The sequence below is a fragment of the Ochotona curzoniae genome, unplaced genomic scaffold (assembly GCF_017591425.1).
Source record: "Ochotona curzoniae isolate NIBS_2020 unplaced genomic scaffold, NIBS_Ocur_1.0 contig_3520, whole genome shotgun sequence".
Lineage (NCBI taxonomy): Eukaryota > Metazoa > Chordata > Mammalia > Lagomorpha > Ochotonidae > Ochotona > Ochotona curzoniae.
This window is the reverse complement of record NW_024465894.1, coordinates 22,804,921-22,824,833: the sequence shown is the minus strand read 5'-3', so window position 1 is coordinate 22,824,833 and position 19,913 is coordinate 22,804,921. Positions and strand designations below refer to the sequence as shown.

The 19,913-nt window shown below is 44.1% G+C and overlaps 1 protein-coding gene across 2 annotated transcripts in view; it reads right to left on the bottom strand.

Annotated features, from left to right (window-relative positions):
* KIF16B (kinesin family member 16B) overlaps positions 1-19,913 on the bottom strand; it is a 254,449-nt gene that overhangs the window by 210,285 nt on the left and 24,251 nt on the right. For both annotated transcript variants that reach the window (XM_040981816.1, XM_040981817.1), the window contains exons 2-10: positions 15,548-15,617; positions 13,550-13,663; positions 7,842-7,958; positions 6,731-6,828; positions 5,950-6,059; positions 4,064-4,206; positions 2,164-2,332; positions 1,845-1,976; positions 621-796 (exon numbers count right to left, since the gene is read on the bottom strand). In XM_040981816.1, coding sequence (XP_040837750.1) covers positions 621-796; positions 1,845-1,976; positions 2,164-2,332; positions 4,064-4,206; positions 5,950-6,059; positions 6,731-6,828; positions 7,842-7,958; positions 13,550-13,663; positions 15,548-15,617 — 1,129 coding nt within the window. The remainder of the gene's footprint in view (positions 1-620; positions 797-1,844; positions 1,977-2,163; positions 2,333-4,063; positions 4,207-5,949; positions 6,060-6,730; positions 6,829-7,841; positions 7,959-13,549; positions 13,664-15,547; positions 15,618-19,913) is intronic.

Below are 19,913 nucleotides of genomic sequence, written 5' to 3'. Positions count from 1 at the left end.
AACTGCACATACACTATGCACACTCTAAAGAAGTTTACTGTGAAAACACAAAAGAGCAAAGCCTCTTCACTACAATCCCGACAGCTCCTGAAGTGAGGCCGTATCAAACAATTAAGCAAGGGCCCCCTGACAGGATCTCGGCTGGGCCACAAGCATAAGGCTCCCATGTCACTGGGTCACCCCGGTCACCTCTGTGATGAGCAACAGGAAACAGATTCAGAAAGGTGTTCAAACAAGTCTTTTGGTTAAAATACATTTTCAAGTTGTAAAATGCATGCGTAGAATTTTAACTATTGCTCTAAGCATCTCAATTTCTTTCCACTCATAGAGATTAGGCCACTAATCCTATTGCATGCTAAATTTCCATCCATAATTGATAACTATTAGATAGTTCATCATTTCAGGTTGAGTGGATAGAATCTTATACACACAGCACATAATGAATGCCAAGGCCAATAGGAGGCTGATGCAGGGGAGAAACCGGCTAACTCATTCAAAGCTTTACTTAGCACTTATTTACTCAAATCAATAGTAGGAGTGAGATAATTGTCTCATTAAGATCCAAAAATAGATGCCATTACTCAAAAGAAAATCATCCATAAATCTCAGAAGAAGCCAACCTGATTCCCTTGAGCAAGCAGCATTTTCAGCCTGGCGATTTCAGCTCGCAGTTCACGGATGAGCTTGACGTTGGCGTCCTCATTAATGGTAGGCTTGTTGATGATGTTTTTGGCTCTATTTGCATAGCGAAGAGTACTCAGGGTTTCTCCGTAATTGACATCAGCAGGTGAAATGGCTGTGAAGAATGAATTCAAAAAATAATTTATCCAGCACTCCATGTTTCATTTAACACAAAGTTGGTGTGTAATTTAAAAGTCAGATTAACCCCAGGTCATTGGCTAGACTAAATATTCATTGCCACTGTAATGAATATTAAAAATTATCTCAGGTTCATAAGAAGGGGTGCTCATGAAATCAAATGAAATGTCATTTTGCTCTTCTGAAGTCTACAATCAACCACCTGAGATGTCTCACTATAGGTAGTCTTCTCAGATGAAAACATAAGGATCAGATTTCAAGACTACATATTTCAAAATTAAGTACAATTAAACTCTTTTAGAAGTTATGCCAAAGCTTCACAGCTATAAAAACCTAAATCAGATCAGGCAATTCTTTCCTGCTTCAAGCTTCGGTGGCGCTCACCCATTCCACCCCAGCCTTGAATGTTTGCGTGTACACCACTATTCATGCAGTATGCACCCCAAGGTGCCTGGAGTCACAGGTGTTGTCAGGACTGGAAAGAACATGGCAGCAGGGAATGCGAAGAGCCACAGGCACAAGGGGCGGGAAACAGAGTGAGGCAGGCAACAATTCTTGAGCTTGCCTCAGTAATTCTCTCCCTTTTCCATATTTTTCTTTCCCTTTTATGCTTCACTCGATGAATTCGTTAAAATACAGAAAAATACATTATCATTTGCACTGTCATATATATTGTTTTCCTTTTAATTTTTTTTTTTTATTTTAAATTCTAAGTTTATTGCTTTTAAAAGAAAAACAAAGTTGGGTTCTTTGTATTTAATGCTGCTCTAATGCTTTTTGTTCCTAAGGGAGTGACATTAAATTTCTATCTTGTACTTCAAGCAAAGAGAAACTGGGAGTCTCCCCACTGGTGATCACAGGTTCTGTAACACCGTGAGGCCCTGTGCAGCCAATCATATTGTACTGTATTATTAAATCACGTAACAAAAGGTGTCATATACTAACGAGACACTTCAAACCGAAGCATTTCCAGTCAGTTTGCAGGGCCCATTGGATGGTCAGGCAAAACACTGTAAAGCTCTTACTGGCAATCATGATGGTTTTAGAGTTTCCTCCGAGGCTATCTTTCAGCAACCAAGTCAAAACAGAATCCCTGTAAGGCACGAAGACTTGCTTCTTTTTCACAAGAGAGTTTGCTGCATCCTGAGATAGATCAGCTGTTAAGAAGGAAAAGCAAAACAGGGAAAGACAGCGTGGCTGTTAATGCTTGCTTTTCTTTGATTTCACTTCCAAATATTTTGAGGAAATGGCCTCAGATTGGAACAAAAACATTAAACACAACTGCTTCGTGCTGCTGCAGAAGCACGAGGGGACGGAGGCGGCAAGGGACGCGGGTAAACCCACCTAAGGCAGAAATGACATTCCCCAGAGTCACGAGGGACTTGTTGATGTTTCCCCCTTCCTTCAGCCTAACCCCGGTGGCCCCAGTAGCATCCGCGCGCTCACTTCCAGCCAGGTCGACTAAGTGGATCTTGCTCACTGTTTCACACGGCATTTCAGAGTCAAATTTTGCCTGTGGTAAAAACAGCAAAGTAAAACTGAGGAGGTGTGCCCAGTGCCCTGATGCTGTTTATGATACAAATTCTAATTACCTCCCACTCCTCACTGAGCTCTCATAGGGTGAGAGCTCCCCCCCACCACCATACTTGTATTTATTGGCCTTCAAACCAGCTGCAGAATTCTCCCAAGTTAAATTCAACACAAAAGTAATCTACCACATATGATGCTTCTCGTATCATTCTCGACCAAGGCCTCCTGAAGAACAATGCCAGGGAATGGGAAACTAGCCGTGGAGGGCCACCCCACAAAGAAAATAGAAACAAACAAATCATGAGTTCTCTTCACCTCTAAACTCCAGCAGTCCAAGCGCCAGGCCACTCCAAGATGCAATAAATGCAGACCGGTGGAAGATCACTGAGTAACATTTTGTGATGCCAATCATGCTTTTTTTTTTTAAGATTTATTTTTATTGTAAAGTCAGATATACAGAGAGGAGGAGAAACAGAGAGGAAGATCTACTGTCCGATGCTTCACTCCCTAAGCGGCCTCAATGGCTGGAGCTGAGCCAATCCAAAGCCAGGAGCCAGGAGCTCTTTCGGGTTTCCCACATGGGTGTAGGGTCCCAAGGCATGGGCCATCCTTGATTGCTTTCCCAGGCCACAAGCAGGGAACTGGAAGGGAAATGGAGCTGTCGAGTTTAGAACCGGCACCCATATGGGATCCTGGGCATGCAAGGTGAGGACTTTAACCACTGCGCTATCGTGGTTTTAATAAGAGGCCTAGAAAACCACATTCTCTGCATTCAGAGTCCCCCAAAACTTTATCTTCCTAGTGAGTTGCAAAGCATATTTGTATTGCTGGACCAAAAGACAAATAAGACAAAACAACCAATTTCTGAAAGAGAGATAAGCTTCTTCCAAACTAGTGCGGGTTCCATCCTAACCAAGCATTAAGCAGAACACAAAACAGCCAGTCAATAACAATCAGCCACATACACAGCAAGGAGGTGGGCAAGTGCAGGAGCTGCTCTGAATGCTCTTAAACAAATACGTTTGTTTTGTTTTGTTGTTCTCTTCCTCTGTGTGAGGTGTTCGACTGTGAACACAGGTGAAGACACCCCAAATCTTGCACAAACATATGCACAAGTCCTGGGAGGAACCCACAGTTTCACATTTCCCAATTTCTACTGGGCTTGCAGTGAAAACATTTACTCTCAGTAATTTCTATGCATATTCAAGATGGTCTCCATCACTTGATCATAATGAATTCCTATGTTCGTACTTATAAATGTCCCTTGTCCTATGATATTATTCTAATAATGATAATCAACGCTGCGGGCTGAGCTCCGTGGGGGGATAATGGACCACGCTGAGTTATTCACCTTGGCCTCCAGCTGGTCACACTCGCAATCCATTATCTCCTGCAGAGCTTGCCACAGTGAAAACTTTGGTCTAATTAGGCACGGAGCAAATTTTTTCTTATGTCTAGAACAGGGCAGATGTGTGCTAAATATTTCTTAGGGGTACACATCAGGATGTTTCAAATGACTGTGATTGTAACCATGGAGAAACCCAGCACACAGCACAGGTTCAACTCTAATTAATAACAAAATGACAGTAGGTCACCTTGGCCTGCTGCCGCTCCTGGTTCAACAATGGTCAGTCCTCAGCTGGTGCTAATCAACAAGTTACAACCTCCGGGGTGCTGCTGGCCCCACCCCGCCCCGCCCCAACAACTGCCTTACCTGAGTGAACTTGATTGTGAAAATGGCATGAGACCTGCTACTGACATCATTCATGCCAGTCGCAGCCGTGGTGCGATTGATGTTTCCTGCCTCCATAAGTTCTTCCACATCACTGTAATTCTGTACCAGATGTTTGGATAAATCTGGCAAAAGAAACAAACAAAAAAAAAACATAGGAAGTGAATTCTCCCTAATACATGGTCAATGGAGTGAAGCGTTTCCTCTCCACAGAACCTGCTGTCTTATAAAAACCTTGTTTCTGGGGTGTGGTGCTACAGAGCTTAGTCTTGAGAGCAGAACTGTTGGAATGGAATCAAAACCCAGTTCCGATGCTTCCTAGCTGTTGAAGCCTCCCTGTGTTCCGCTACCTCCCACCCTGGTCACCTCACCTAATCACGTCTACCTGTCACCTACAGTACTGGGCATGCGTGTTATGATTAAGATCAAGCTCATCTGTATCAGTCACAACATACAGAAGAAAAATGAAAAAGCATTGCCTTCATGCAAAATCCAAAAATCACTGTGTGAATCCTGTATACAAAGTATTATTCTTTTATTATCATTTGAACATTCATATGGTTCCAAAGTCAAAAGCTATACTGTGTAAAGGGCCCCCTGTCATCATTTATGGAGGACAACTAAATAACAGTTTCCCCATTTCTTTCTAGAAACAACCTATACAAGCACAGGTAATTATATGTATATAAAACATGCTTCTTTTTCCTTTTGCAGAAACAGTAGCATATCATAAACATTATGGTACACCTTGCCTTCTTATGTAATGTCAGACTGAAAATATTTTGTATTCCTTAATGTGGTTTCTCATTTATTTTTAAGCCCACAGGGCATTCGATTCTATGTCTGCACCATAATCAATTTAACCAGTCTCCTATTGAGACTGTAGAAGTTGTTTACATTTTGTTTCCAATTACAAGTAATGCTGCTGCAAATAATCTTAGACATATGTGTTTCCAAATGTCTACCAATGGTTCTGCTGAAGAAATTCTGACAGATGGAACTGCTAAATCCAAAGTCATTCAAAATCTTGATACATGTTACAGAACTGTCCTCCACAGACGCAGCACACCACAGAGGACAACTTGTACTCAGAGTCACACTCCAGAGTGCCTATCTGGAGAGTAAGCATTTGGCCATTGAGAAAGCGGTTGACAGGCCCTCGCTCTCTGCCAGGGTGCCATCTCCAGCTCCTGACATCCATCCCCAGATCCCTGTAGGCTGCAGTGATGGCATCCCCCACCCATGTGGAAGACAGACTATGTTCGTACCTCCCAGCTTCAGCCCTGGGCTGTTGGGGGCATGTGGAGATTGATGGGTGAATGGGACCTCTCCCTTGCAAATAAAAAAATTTAAACAAAAGAATGTTTCTCTCCTAGCACATGCCCCACCATCTACACAGAGGCACACCTCTGCCTGATTCCAGCAGGCCAGCTGTCACTCAGCCTCCTTTGGCCCAGGGACTTAGCTTCCTTACACGGGTGGCCTGGTGGCATCCTCACCACTGACTGGGACATTGCTGGTGTGGCCCCGCACAGATACTGACAGCCACACCCAGGAGTCTTAGTCTTCTCTTTCCTGCTGGTATCATCACAGAGACTGGAGACAACACAAGGCTAAGGAACAACACCACTAAAAGGCACAGCTGATTGGCTCACTCCATGGGACTGAGAGAATGGGAGACCATGGAATCGCTTACAGGCAGCCTCAGGGACACAGGAACCTGGCAGGTAACGGCTGCTGCCACTTCCAATGGAATAAAGTTCTGAAAGCAAACACACTTTTCCAATCTCACCATTTCTGCCTTGGAGAGTGTTGCTGTTAACCCCAGTTCTCAGAGAGAATGGGGGCTGGGGACCATCCTGTCTTACCTTCAACATAAGGGCCTTCTTTGGGATGCTCCCGGACTCTTAAATTGAAGGTTTTAGATGACTTCCGCCTAAGCAGATCTCTCACCCGTTCATTGTAAATTTCCAAATAGCTGCAAGTGTGAAATTGGATTAAATTCAGAAATGCCAGTCCAAACAATAGTCATACTCACAATGGCTGCAACACATATTTGTGTGTCTGGGTGGGGAGGGGCTCAGTTTGTATATGTGCTAGAAACTTGCCTTGGACTGTTGGCACAACTACCCAGAGGAGGGGCATCACTGTTATCCTCATCTTGCAGATGAGCAAACATGTTCAGAGTGATGGAAATAACGTGTGCGAGGACACACAGCCACCACCAAAAGGCCATGTGGCTGTGAGACCTGGACTGACCTGTCCTACCCTCACAACCACTCAGCAGGACAAGCTAGCCCCTCCAGGTTACACTTCCAAGGGGAAAAGGCATGGCAGCCATTCAGACTTACTTCTGTGCTAGACTGATAGTGTGTCTACCAACATAAAGAATAACATGAAGGAAGAGCCCGGAGTGAGTATTTGAGATACATGCTTCAGTGTGTGACCAGCGGTGCTTTCTCCACCAGCCTCCCAAACCCTGACCCAAGAAATCCACTGGAACCTTTTAAGCTTTATCCCCACCTGCCATGGAATGGGCACGAGTGGGCAGGAATCTAAGGTCCTTATCCACAGCTGCTTTCAAGAGCAAGCCAAGCAGCCAGGGCTCCAACCAAGATCACACCCAGGAAGCCAGGCCATGGGCCCCACCTGACTTCCGTTCGGAATGATGCTTCATCCCATCGGGTGGTTTCATTTATCCGACTGAAGAGGCCCTCACAGATGCGAGGTATTAAGCCAGAGTCACCCTACAATGAGAAGGAGAAAATTTCGCTTTAAGAGAGGAGCCTTTTCCCCAGAGGCACTGTCAGAAAATAAGAAAGAAGCAATGATAAAAGGAAATTGTCAAACTTTCGATTATCTGTTCCTTCATTTGTGTGTCCTCCCCCTTTCCCCGGCTAGCTTCACAATATCAAGGATTCCCAGGAAAGCATTCATAGACTTGTCACGGCAAGGAAAACCTGAGTTTAGGAAAACCGGTCATATGTACCATACAATGGGGAAGACCATGTTCCCCTAACCACCAACCCTTGGCATGGACCACTGTGTGCATCGCAGGAAGCTCTCCCTCCCCCACTCACTCTCCCACCTCTAGAACATGCTATAGGTTTGGAAACTAAAACACACATTCACGGTGTGAACCTAAAGAAAGACACAACAACAGCAAGTGCCCACAAGAACTTTTTCTTTTAACACCTTCATACTTGGGGCAATAAAGACATTAATGTCTGCTAGTGGTTTGGCTACTAAAGTGTTATGTAGTGTGTCTATAACTCTACAAGCACCAGATAGTTTATAAAACCAACTTTTCCACGCATCAGCTGGACTGACGGTTAGCACCTTTCCATCAACAAGTTGCCTTATTTTTCTACACTTTTCTTGGAGAAGAAATGTTTTGAAGAGTTTTTAAGAGAGGAGACTTTAATAATTTTATTCAAACCGTTGTGTTGGCAGGGAAGGAGAATAAATTACTTGTGGGGCCAACGTATTTTTCTGATAAGATTATAAGGCCTTTAAGAAGAGAAAAATGAACTGGGACTCGCATCCATTATTCATGCTTATAAACTTAACACTATTTCTAATTTAAAATTTCTCAAAGGAAATCTAGCTCAACTTATTACTGAGTTTTATCTTGTTACTAAAAAATGATCAGAACATGAAAAGCAAGTTTAGTAGGGACCAGGCAGATAAAAGAGATAATTCTAGCAGAACAGAACACAATAATAAGAAATTTCCTCTCCCCGAGACATAAACAACGTACAGAGCTCCCCATCATGGTGTAGGACTTCCCAGATCCAGTCTGCCCATATGCAAAGACACAAGCATTGTAACCTTCAAATGCGGATTTCACAACATCTGTGCCCAGGGTTTTGAAGACCTGAAAGAAAGAAAAAAAAAAAAGGCACAAAAAAGAAAATGCTAGGGGTTTTAATAAAAACTGCTATAGTGTTGATAATATTTTTGAATGCTACCTTTATCCCTTAGGGATTATATTATTTAAATAAATCATGGCACAGCAGTTACCAATAGAATATGTATGAACCCAAATTTTTTTAATCAAAAGTAAACTTTTTAAATGAGCAAAAAATGATGCCTCCCTCTTTCCAGCTTAACAACAAAAACTTTCTGAAAATTATAGAATGACATTACTTTCCAAAGTTATTCAAAATCTCCAGGACCCAGTCAAAATCTGCAGGTTACAGCAGTCAGAAATGATTGCCCCAGCTACACTAAATCCGAGCTGTTATTTTAAGTGTCCAGCTAGCCATTCACATGGGTCTCCAAGGCTGAGTGGCAGGTGGGTGTGGACAAGGCTGGGTGAGATGGCAGCCCCCTGTGCTGGTGTCCAGATGCTCTTAGCTCAGGGTGGGGTGGGCAGGACAGGAACTGTGTGGAGCCAGAGTTCACACCTATAATGGCCTGAGTCCACACTCTGCCTCAAAGGACAACCTGTGGAGTGAACGGCGAAAAGGGCAAATACTACAGGTGGACAGGCCGTGTAAATGAGACACATCCGGATGTGAGATCAGCCTAGTGATACCCAGCTGTCAAGGATGACCCAAAGCTTTCTTGTTGCTTCCTGTCCTTTTGGCCCAGCACATCAGACATCTCTCTGCTTCAAAAAGCTGGCACCTTAGCACCAGAGAGGCATCAGAGTGGGAAGCTTGATTGGGTTCTTAGCCAGAGCCATGGAGAAGTGGGAGTTCCTCCAAGGCCAGGGTCTCACCAAACTCCAAAGGGGTGTTTACTCTATGAGGGAGTGTTCTCTGGGTCAGTACATGAGACCCAGACAACTGGACCACAAATCTGTCACCAACCACTATCAAACTACCAAAAAAAGCTACAGCCAGGTGTTGGACAAGTCCCACTGGCCAAACTGGTAACCTGACTCATGTAAAGATGAGTCCAGGCAGGGTTTTGAGAATGGGAGTAACAGGCACCGATGGCCTTTGGTGTCACCAAGAAATCTAAGCTTTCATGTCCAGTTGGTCTCAGACTCAGCAGCATCTCCGATCTCAGGGCCCAGAGCCCAAGGGCTCATGTCCTGGCCTGAGCACACAGTGCCTGTTGTGCCACCTCCTATGCTCACTCCTGTGCAAGGAAGAGAACCAAGCCGAGTGCACACATTGAATCAACCTATTCCTGTGAACCAGCCAGGTGCCATTTCAAAACACAAAAAGCCCAGTGAGTTTCAATTACTCCAGCTTGTGAGATGGCCCATTAGAGGAGACAGGGAGAGATTTATGAACCCAGAAAAAGCCCCTAATCAGCAAGATGAGACGTATCTACATCCACCAGCAACCATTAAAAATAAGTAGTGAACCTCTCTGAGGGGAGGATGAAATAGAATAGGCAGGTAATTAGCTTACAGTCAGGACTTAGAAGTCATACCTTCGTGGCCTTATGTAATACTGTCTGCCTACCTACCAATCAAATGACCCTTTCCCCAGGATGGCCCCCCTCAAAGACTTGGGAATGGTTTCACACAACCACTCCCCGATCCAGGCACATAAGGAATCAGACAACAGGGGACGGGTGCTCTGACTTCCCACAGACAGATCAAAGTAGGAACATCTCTCTCTCACCTTTTCCCCCCACCAACTCTGTCTTTGAATATGGCTCATATAGGTGTGTGCTTTCCTCAGCTTTAAAATAAACTTCATTAAAACAAGCAAACAAAAAACCGCCACAGGGTCAGCAGCGGTGTCAAGAGGTACGGAATTAGCTGGGCTGCCCGACAGCGAGGGCCTGACAGAATGAGAAAGAGGAGGGTTTCTTTAAAACTGTCCAAGGTATTTGTTTCTCCCTGAAAGCAGGGTTTGCTGAGATCAAGGTGATGATCCCACAGGAGTTTTTAGTTTCCAGTTTAATCACCGGAACAGCGAGGACGTAGTGGAATCTTTGGAAGAGGGTGCAAAATGCCTGTCTCTTCCCCAACAGCTGCCTTTGCCCAGATCCCCCCAATTCCCAACCCTTTGGGTTTCCAGTTTCATTATGAGAAAGCAAGGAGAGCAGCTTTCAGCTTATCCTGAGAAGTTACAAATCACACACTGCTGATCGTTCTTGGTTAGGAAGCTACACAAGATTGCAGGTCCTCTCCCCCAAATTATGAACTAGCTTTTCAAGTTTTTCTCTCTTAAGAGCCCTCCTCTTGACCAGTGAAGCAGCACGTTTTTGACCTAATAAATCTTGCTTTGCTCTCTGATCTGTCTGAATAGAAATTCTTCTTCCATGTGAGACAAGAACTGAGACAGTCATTTCTATAATTTCACTAGATGGGAAAAAAGTGCTTCATTAATTTCTCAAAACTAAAGGAAAGATTTTTTTTTTCTCTCTCCTAGTCTGGCCTGGGGCCTAAAAAGAGTTCTGGGAAATATCATTTCTAAGCCTAACCCAAAGGTTTCCTGGATGAAATTCTCCCCTAGGATTAAAAGTCACACCCGTCATTTACTTTATCACTTTATTTCCAGAAAACTCACCCAGGTGATTTTCTACAAATGGAAGGGTTTCAGGGAGTTGGCAAAACAAGGCCCCAAAAGTGTAGTGCATGGTCAGAGAGAGACCAGACCTGCCCAGTTTCATCACTACCCACAGCCATGGGGTTCCTGACAAGGACAACAGGCTATCCTATCCTAGCTCTTGCCAAGCATTTACAGGACGTCGGCCACCACACCAAGATGGGAGGAAGAGGCCTGAGCTAAGAGGCTGACAGCTTGCTGACACGAAAACCCAGCCAGGTTCTCCTCACACCTGGCCACAGCTCCCCACACCCACCTTGCCCTTTGTGGGAGCTTGGGCTTCAAAGCTGATTTCCAAGAAAATCCAGGGTAGCAGCAGGCTTTTGGGGACGTGCCCACTAGAGGGCACTGCTAAAGCAGGGCTTCTCCCATGCAGCTGGGAGATTTAGGTCTCAAATTTCACCAGCTCCGCCTGTGATCAAAGTCCCCCTTTGGAGTTTTGAAGATTCCATTAAGAAAATTAGAGTTTGTGTAATGGTCTTTAATTCATATTGCAGTGAGTTAAATTGCCACTGATTTTTTTTTTTCTAACTTTAGTTTGGCAACAAGAAATAGTAATAACGGTCACTTTACCTGGTATTTATTAAGACATCAAGGGAAGCTTGTCTTGAGCTACAGTAATAGGAATAATAGCCCAACATGCCTTTACACTCTGATGATTGTTTCTATATCATGTGGGCCAATATCATACCACACTCATCCTCGCCCCTGTTTACAGCAGGGAGACAACCCCACAGCCCCTTTCCTATGCCTGCAATGGCAGCACGAGCCAACATTCAGAATTAAAACATTCAGATGAGGGACGGAGGGATTCCCTTTAACAGATACTTTCCTGTATTTATGCTGAGTTTATTAACACAAGGTTCTACAAACAGAAGAGCTTATTAACATATCTTAAGGCTCTGCTGACTCTGAAATTGAATGGAGGTTATTTATTTATACACAATGGAAGAAACTAAACATTAAAGTGGTCCTTGTCAGTGTAAAGCTTTTCACCATTTAAAGCTGCTTTTCAACTCTGGGCATTTTTAACTTCCCAGAGAGCTAATTTTACTGCTGTCTCCCTGACCATGAGTCTCAGGAACTCAGAAAATGTCACCCGATCTTATAAGACAACTATCACCCGTCAGTGAGCAAACATTTACCATGCCAGGCCCTGTGGTTACACAGCACTCTAAAGCCTGAAATTCAGGTTAAATATGAGGAAAATCCAGTGATTGTGTAGCTAAGTTAGAGGACCTTCAAGCCTCTTCATTCATCCTCCAATGAAGATGCTCTAGAGACAACTACAATGAACTGGTGTTTCCCTTGAACTCCCTCTCTGCCATTTCGCTCACATTCTGATGTCTGGATTCCATCATCTACAAGATTCTATTCTTCACTGGACACTTTGCTCCAGTGCTGACTAACCCAGTCGCCTCAAGGTCAAGGTTACCTTCCTCCCTTACTCATTGATTTACATAATGGGCTGCCCTGTCCACCTGTCATCTAAACATGCCAATCCTTGTCCCTACACCCTTAAGACATCCCAGGGGCTTCTCCACCACCCTGTACATCAGACCCAGGGATTCAACCCTGTCAACTCCAAAAGTTGATTAGATGCATGAACTTAGTCAAGTTACTTAAGAATACGGAGGGTCTTCACCAAAGAAAGGAGTTTACAGTGACCTTTTTGGTTTTTGAAGAAGAGATGGGCTAGCACAGCTGAACACTGAGCAGAGGTTCTGATAAGAAGGTCAGCTCATGCACCATCAGCCTTCCTCTCCTGGCTCCTGCAAGTCAGGCATCTCCTCTGTCCATACAGCTCCTGTTCCCACTGCTGCCTTCCTTTTCTAGGTTTCCCTAGCATAGGACTCAACATTTTCTGGATAGAGTCACTCTGGTCCTGTATTTTTAACATTGACATTGTCTCAAAAGGCTAATGACCTCTACAGACCACTTTTAAACCAACTACATTTCTTAAATGTGAAGGTGCCTTCAAATCGCATAGGATCATGCAGTCTGGAATAGGTCCTAAGATCCAGCATTTCTGACAAATCCTCAGGCACTGCCAAGGATTCTGGGGCATGGACACACTTCAGGTTGCAAAGAACTAGTAGTTTTTTTATGCTCTATTTTCCCACATGTCACTTCTTGAAATACAACCTAGGGTGGACAGAACGAGAATTCTTACTGTTGTTTTAGCACATGAAGATGGGATGCAATGCATCTGAAGAACTGCTAGCCAGCTGGGAGGAGGCCAGGGCCGAAGCTATTGGTCTTCCACCTGTACAAGTGCTCCCCTCACCCCATTCCACTCTAGCACCCAGCTTTTCTCCATTCAGGTAAATGCACTTGTCCTTGTGCCCACATGAAATGTCAAAGTTGGGGTTTCTGATGGTCTCTGGAAACCTCTGTATCTCTTCAACATCTACCTGTTTATCTCTGAAACACTAACAACACAGGTTTCTTGGACAAATGCCAGCGCCACTGTAAATTCTAGAAAGATTTTAGAATTCTTTTGAGACCATATAATGATCCACATAAGCAAGTAAAAATGAGACTTGGGTGTGAAGTCTCTCTCCTAAAGTTCCACTCCTCAGCAGGGCTTCAGCTAAGTGACTTATTTGCTGGGCTAACAGCACACAACTGTCTTCCCCTGCCCCTCAAAGAGCTCCTTCAAAACAACATTCATGCCCAGAACCAAGTTCTGAAACAAATCAAAGATCAGGATCACCGTGCCCAGCAATGAAAACAGAAACCAGCCATTGAGGTCTTCATTCTCTTCAGGCTTAAATTACTGTTCAATCACAACAACAACAACAACAAAGGCTAAATTAGCAAGGAATGATTTTACACAAACGACATTCAGAATAAAAACTAGCAAGCTAGTTTAAAGTGTTCTAAGGGAGGCATATTTTTTCTCAATATGGAAATAAAACAAAGTACGGAATCTGAAAACTTATCATACCATTTCTTGTGAGACATAATCTGGACTTTTTGTATCAGCAGAATAAAAAGAGAAGTCATAGGTGAAGGTCTTGGTCCGTTCTCTTCCTGAATCCCCAGTCCCTCCTTCCGGTATCTAGAAAGAGATGATTACAATAAAAACAACACTGGAAAGGGAATAATAACAATGGACAACAGAGCCCAAGGGGGGAAAAAAAGGAGTCTATTCCTAAAAGTTATGGAATGATCACCACTTTTTTATCTTTGCACTCTGAACATGAGGCTTTATTCCTCCTAGCCTCCCCAAGAGAATAAATAAAACTCTCATACAACCTAAACTTCCCCCACAATCTGAGTGCTGCATGTGATGACCCTAGGCTAACAGTCTTGCTGCTATTTTTTTCCCATCATAACTAACTTCCATGAAGCTTATGCTCTGCTCAGAGCTTCCATGACTTCCACGGCTCTCTCCGTTGGAATTCCCTGGGGCTGGGCTTTGCACAACTCTGCAGACTGCTACTGCCCCAGGAGATGGTTTGACGTGGTGGCCCCACTGAAAATTCCAGGTCAGGGGTCGGCTTCTCTATGAAGCTGCCTTTCGACATACCATCCAGAATTATTTCTCCCTTCTGGGGACCTGGATTCTCCCAGAGCATGTCATGTGATTATTGAAAATGTTTGCATATGTCTCATCTATTTTGCTACATGCTTAATTAGAAACCCCTACCACAAAAAAATGCTTACAAATCTTCACATAGTTTGTTGGCTATATGATGAATAAATTAGCACTAAATTCTCATTGTGATCCTTATCAAAAAACATTAAAATCCGGAACACAGGCAATAGCGAGAGTGGGGTATATTACTATGCTCCAAACCTGTATTATGAAATATGTGAAATTTGTTCACTTTATATAAATAAGATAATTTTTTTAAAAACCCATGAGCATCAGTTCTGGCAGCTCAAACAAGACATGAGATGAGGAAATGTTTGTAAATTCGAGAAGAGGAGAGCAGATTCCAGAACAGCCCATGAAAGGAGCTTGATCCAAGGCCAGGGGTCTTTTACCAAAGAGGCAAAAACATGAGGCAAAAAACACGGGAACCAACAGCACGGAGCCAGCAAGTGAAGACTGGCAGAAAGGAGAGGGTGCCAGCGGCCCGAGGGAGGAAAAACTCCATGCACGTGGGGCCAGACTCAGCTGCAAAGCCAAGGAGGGTGCAAAACAGAGAAGGAAAGTTCTGAGGAGAAGGGTTCAGGACAGGGCCCTCCAAGGAGGCCCAGCCAGTTATCCAGAACACATGCCCAACCAGAAGGTAGGAGTGAGCCATGCGACCCGGAAACTGGGTCTCAAAGTGCCCTGTCCCTTTGACTGCTCCTTTTACCTGAAGTATATTTCGGCCAGAAGTAGCAACCCTCAGAAATTTAATGACTACAAGGAGAAATGGGCTAAACCCAAAAGGCATGTGGTTTCTTTACTCATTTTATACCCTTGTTTCCCGCCTTTCGAAAAGTATTCAAGGCCTTTAACACGTGTGCTAACAGCAGAAACTAACCAGATGTTTAAGGGTAACTTGCCAACCTGAAAAGTTCAGCTCTGCCCCTTCTTCCCGCGCCCCCACCTTTCCCCCTTTCCTCTTCTCTCTCTCTCTCTCCCTCCCTCACATTAAATCTTTCATGTCCTGGGTTTTAAATCACAACATCAGCACTTCGTCAAGGATTACAAAGCATGGTTTTCATTGAGATGAAACGTGCAGGGCTCGCAAGCAGCTACCAAGAACAGGCTCCTTCACCAGGACACAGCGAGGTTGACAGAAGGGAGACAGCTGGGGCAGGGCGTCCAGACCCAGGAAACCAGCGATCGCAGCTGTGCTTGGGGACCAGGCCCCAGCCGAGGACAAGCTGAGGAGGAGGCTAACAGCTCCCAAGGCAATGTGCTGCTCCCTTCCAGCACAGGCCACCCCAGCCACCGAGCACACTTTGGGCTCCTGGAACTGGAACCAGCCAGGTCACCACTTACCTTTAAGTTTGTGATTGTTGTTTTGCTTTTCTCCATTTGAATAATGAACTTGGCCTCCAAGTCCTTTTCCCTACAACACAAATAATTTGGTACTGATCAGAAGATTATTTTTAAAAAAATCAACAACTTGTTTTATTGACCTTCTATGTATGGAGCTATCTGCTTTTATATGGCACCTGAAGAGCAATCTCTGAGGGCACTTCTCCCAAATCCCTAACACACAAAAACACGATGGCATGCAAAATAAATGGCACAATGACAATCACAAGCTGACACAATTATACATTGTCAAAACCTGGAAGAAGTTCTAACTCCAAAACAAGAGTAAATGAAATAATGAAAACCATAAAGGTCAAGGACTCCTCATAACAGCCTTCACACTCCCCTGGTAACCCACTGGCTTATGAAGACACATTAACCCTCCAACCAGAATGAAAACCAAGAGAAAGCCCAGAACAGTCAAACAGATGCTGTTCCTCTCACCTGCTACATCCATTCAGAAGAGAGCAGAGCAGGAAGCCAAAAGAACCCTAAGAGGATAGGGACTAAACAGATGGCGACTCATCTACACAACACAGGGCAGGCACCAGGAAGGCCTCTGTGCACGGCTAGGGCATGGTCGTCCACTTACATGGAGAGTGCAAGGTGCAGAAAAGACACAGGCAATCCCTGATATGCCAGCATTGCACTTGTGATGTTTCAACTACACATGGTGCAAAAATGACAATCATTCCATGCAAACTGAACTTCAGATGTAAATCTGGAGCACTCCCCAGGCTAGCAACTTGTTATACAGTACCTTCTGTGGATGCTGGACAGTGCAGTGAGCTGTTAACTCCCAGTCGGCCACAGGACCATAGCAGATATTTTACTGTGCTGGGCTGCTGAGCTGTGATGTTGAGTGGATTTTAAATGCATTGTCATGGCCAATAAGTACAATGGCTCAACTGACTAATCTTCCTCCTTCAAGCACCAGCATCCCATATGGGCAATGGTTCATACCCTGGTTGCTCCACTTCCCATATGCTCCCTGCTTATGGCTGGGAAATACAATTGTATCCACATTTAAAAATAAGAAGGGTAACCAATGCTTATCTTAAGAGGCCTCTCTGAAGCAAGACAATGAAATAGAAGAGACAGTAATAAAAGCTACATTCTGTGAATATAACTTGATTACTAGTGGATGCTAAAGTAAGATGAGCCATGCCAGTCTGGAGATAATGAGTGCCGAGTCCATGAGCCCCAGGGACAGAGGGACCCTTTGACCTGCCTGCAAGGTGGGTACTGGATCTGTGAGCCCCAGAGCCTACAGAAGTCATCTGATACCATAGCAAAGAATGGAGAACAGAACATATGGACAACTACCGCAGCCAAATGATGACAGCAAATATTTGATATTGGGTGGCCTTTCCCCATCCCCGGATACTGGGATGGTTGGGAGGTTGGTATGGCTTATCCCCTTATCTGTCCCTTACCCCCAGAAATAGGAAAAAAGAAAGTTTGGAAATAATGATCACACCCACTTCTCCCTAACCCTAGATCCTGCAGGGACCCAGTACTTGCCTAGTTAACATTACATCCACTCTGTGAAAATCCAAGGTGAGGTACTTACTGAGAGACTATCATAGAACATGAACATCTTCCTACTAGCCACTTCTAAAACCAAGGTGGAAATCACCTCCATGAAACCCTACACAGTGGAGTGTGACGCAAGAAGGTCAGGGGACATGCTCCCTGTTCCAAGGATCCAGAGCTTTCCTTGGTTTTGCAAAGAGCTATGTGACCTCAAAAGAAAAGAACCTCAGCTTAGACCCTTCTTACTCAAAATGTGATCTAGAAACTGGTGGGTAGCAACAGGAGGTGACAGGGGGCTGGGGTAGGCAGAGTCTGTTAGGAATGGAAGCACACAGTGCACCCCACCAAACCCAGGATCTGGTGAATGGAAACCCGCATTTCCACAAGTCATCATGGTTCCGATGAACATGGAAGTTTGAAGAGTACTGCTCTCATGGTGAAGTTAGTGCACAGTGGTACACCCATCTTGCATTTCATCTTACGAAATAAACTCCATAATACAATCTACTACCTACACTTGGGGAGCTCATTAACTTTGTTCTTGACCTTGAAGTCTTGTTTTAAGTCACATAATAGAATATGGATATCACACAAGTCAGCTGGCACCATTTACATCCTTTGCTCTTTAGTTGCACACTGGCTTTGGACTGAGGATAATACATGTCAGTCATGCTCTGATCCGAGAAGTCATTGGGTGCTGTGACATTCAGGTCCCTCATTCTCAACATCTTGGCAGACCATCAGCTTCTAGCCCTTTCCATCCTAGATCATTTCCCAACATCAGCCTAAGGTTGCAGCCAATAACTCAAAATCATTTTCAAAAATAATCGCATGTCACCAAGAAAACAGTGGAGGCCATCTGCTCCAGAAAGAAACTTTCACCAATAATTTCCTAGCTCACTTCCTTCTGTAAGCATCAAAACTGAAATAATTCCAAACATAATGTCTCCGTATTCATACCAAAGATGTCAGAGTTTTAGCCACAGAGAACAAATCTTGCTCTAGTTCCTGGAAACGTTTAGGGAAAAGCCATGTCATCGTCACAAGGGCTGGGGTTTCTGGTTGAAACTAATCCTTTGGCACATAATCTCCTTGTGTGTTTGAGGAGGGTGATCACACCCTCTGGAAAGCCTTCACCAAGGTCTCTGCTCTGACTCCCGGTTACATGGCCTTCCTGCTAACTCACCCACCAAACCATGACTTTAAGAGTAAGAAATATACCTGACTTCATTTACAAACCCAGTCCCCAGAACAGCTCCTGTAACCTTGGTGTACTCATAAAAAGGTTGCTGGCTGTGTCTGGTTGACCAGATGAGTGACCATGCCCAACTCCTGCTGATCTTCCTATTGACCCCTGCATCTCTGGGTTTTTGCTTCCCCTGTACTATGGGATCATCCTACCTCCCCGCTACACACTCAAACAAGGTTTATCTCAACTCTAGCATGAACTCATCTCAAAAGAAACTTTTGGAAACAACATCTCCTTATACACCTGCCTCACTCATCCTGCTCACAGGGGTTTCATCTTTGCTCATGTCATCTCTTGGGTTAGACCAAAAGACCCCAACAATGCAGGAACCAGCTTCCCTCACAACCACGCCCTGCATGTGCTGTGCAAAAGGCCAATGCATGCTGTCAGCAGTGACTGTCTTGTCTCTTGAGCCTGCAGCTGAGCACATGGTAAAACACCAGGCAGTGAAGTGATTCGGTCTCAGGTCAATTTCCTCTGACATTTAAGAAACATGGGAAATAAATCTTGACATTTCTCTTACATTGAGGAAAATAAATAATCTTAAAGTATTATTGGAACATTGATTTGATAATAGAGCAAAATGAACTATGTCTCTCCTTGGCCACTTGGGTGAATTGGGTTTCTCAACCGAAAAGTCAATTACAGTCCCTTCATATAAATAAGTAATTTATTTGAAAGGTCTGGAAACTAGATCATAAGATGCTACAAATGAACCAGCTGGAGTAAGTATACTGAGTTATAGAACAATACAGGGGAAGGGGAATTGGGGATGGAAAAATTTAAACACTCAAGGAAATAGATGTAGATGCCAGCTCTCAGATATGTGATTAGCATAATGCTTATTAGGGAAAAAATACAACCTTATGCTAAATCAGCTATTTTGAATGTGTGTTTTAATTATTCAGCAATTCAAATTGATCCCATTCACTCAAATGAAGGTATTTGGTCAAGCCACAATAAACAACTACACGGGATATCAGAACTTCCAAACTGCACCATTAATCGAGCACATTCTTCAATAAAGGTTTTGAAGCAAACCAGAATCCCCACCTCTACCTCCAAAGTCATACACTATGATTAGATTCAATATTCAACTGCCTTTATTGTGCTGTACTTTCGGGGGGAAAAAAAAAAACCCATGAGCACTATTTATACTAATTTGTAAAGAAGTCCAAGAAACACTCAAAGCAGAAGAGCGAGCAAGCAGCAGAACAGCATGTGGACAGGAATCCAACTTGTGTTTCAGTAAGTGGATAAACAGGACAATGGAACATGCACGTCAGTGTCTGAATGCCCAGGGGCACTCTGAACATCCCAGGAGAACCCCCTCCAGGGAGAGCATAGGAGCCAGTACAGGGTGGACTGTGCCCTTAACCATTTCATTGGTAGAACAAACTGCAGCATTATTCAATGTTATTTCCATAATGAAAATAAATTTAACCCATGAAAGGCAGGAAGACCCCGTACCCTAGGACAAGTGTACATTCCCATGTGATATGAAATGAGGGCAGGCTGACTCCCCTTTCTCCTGACAGCCTG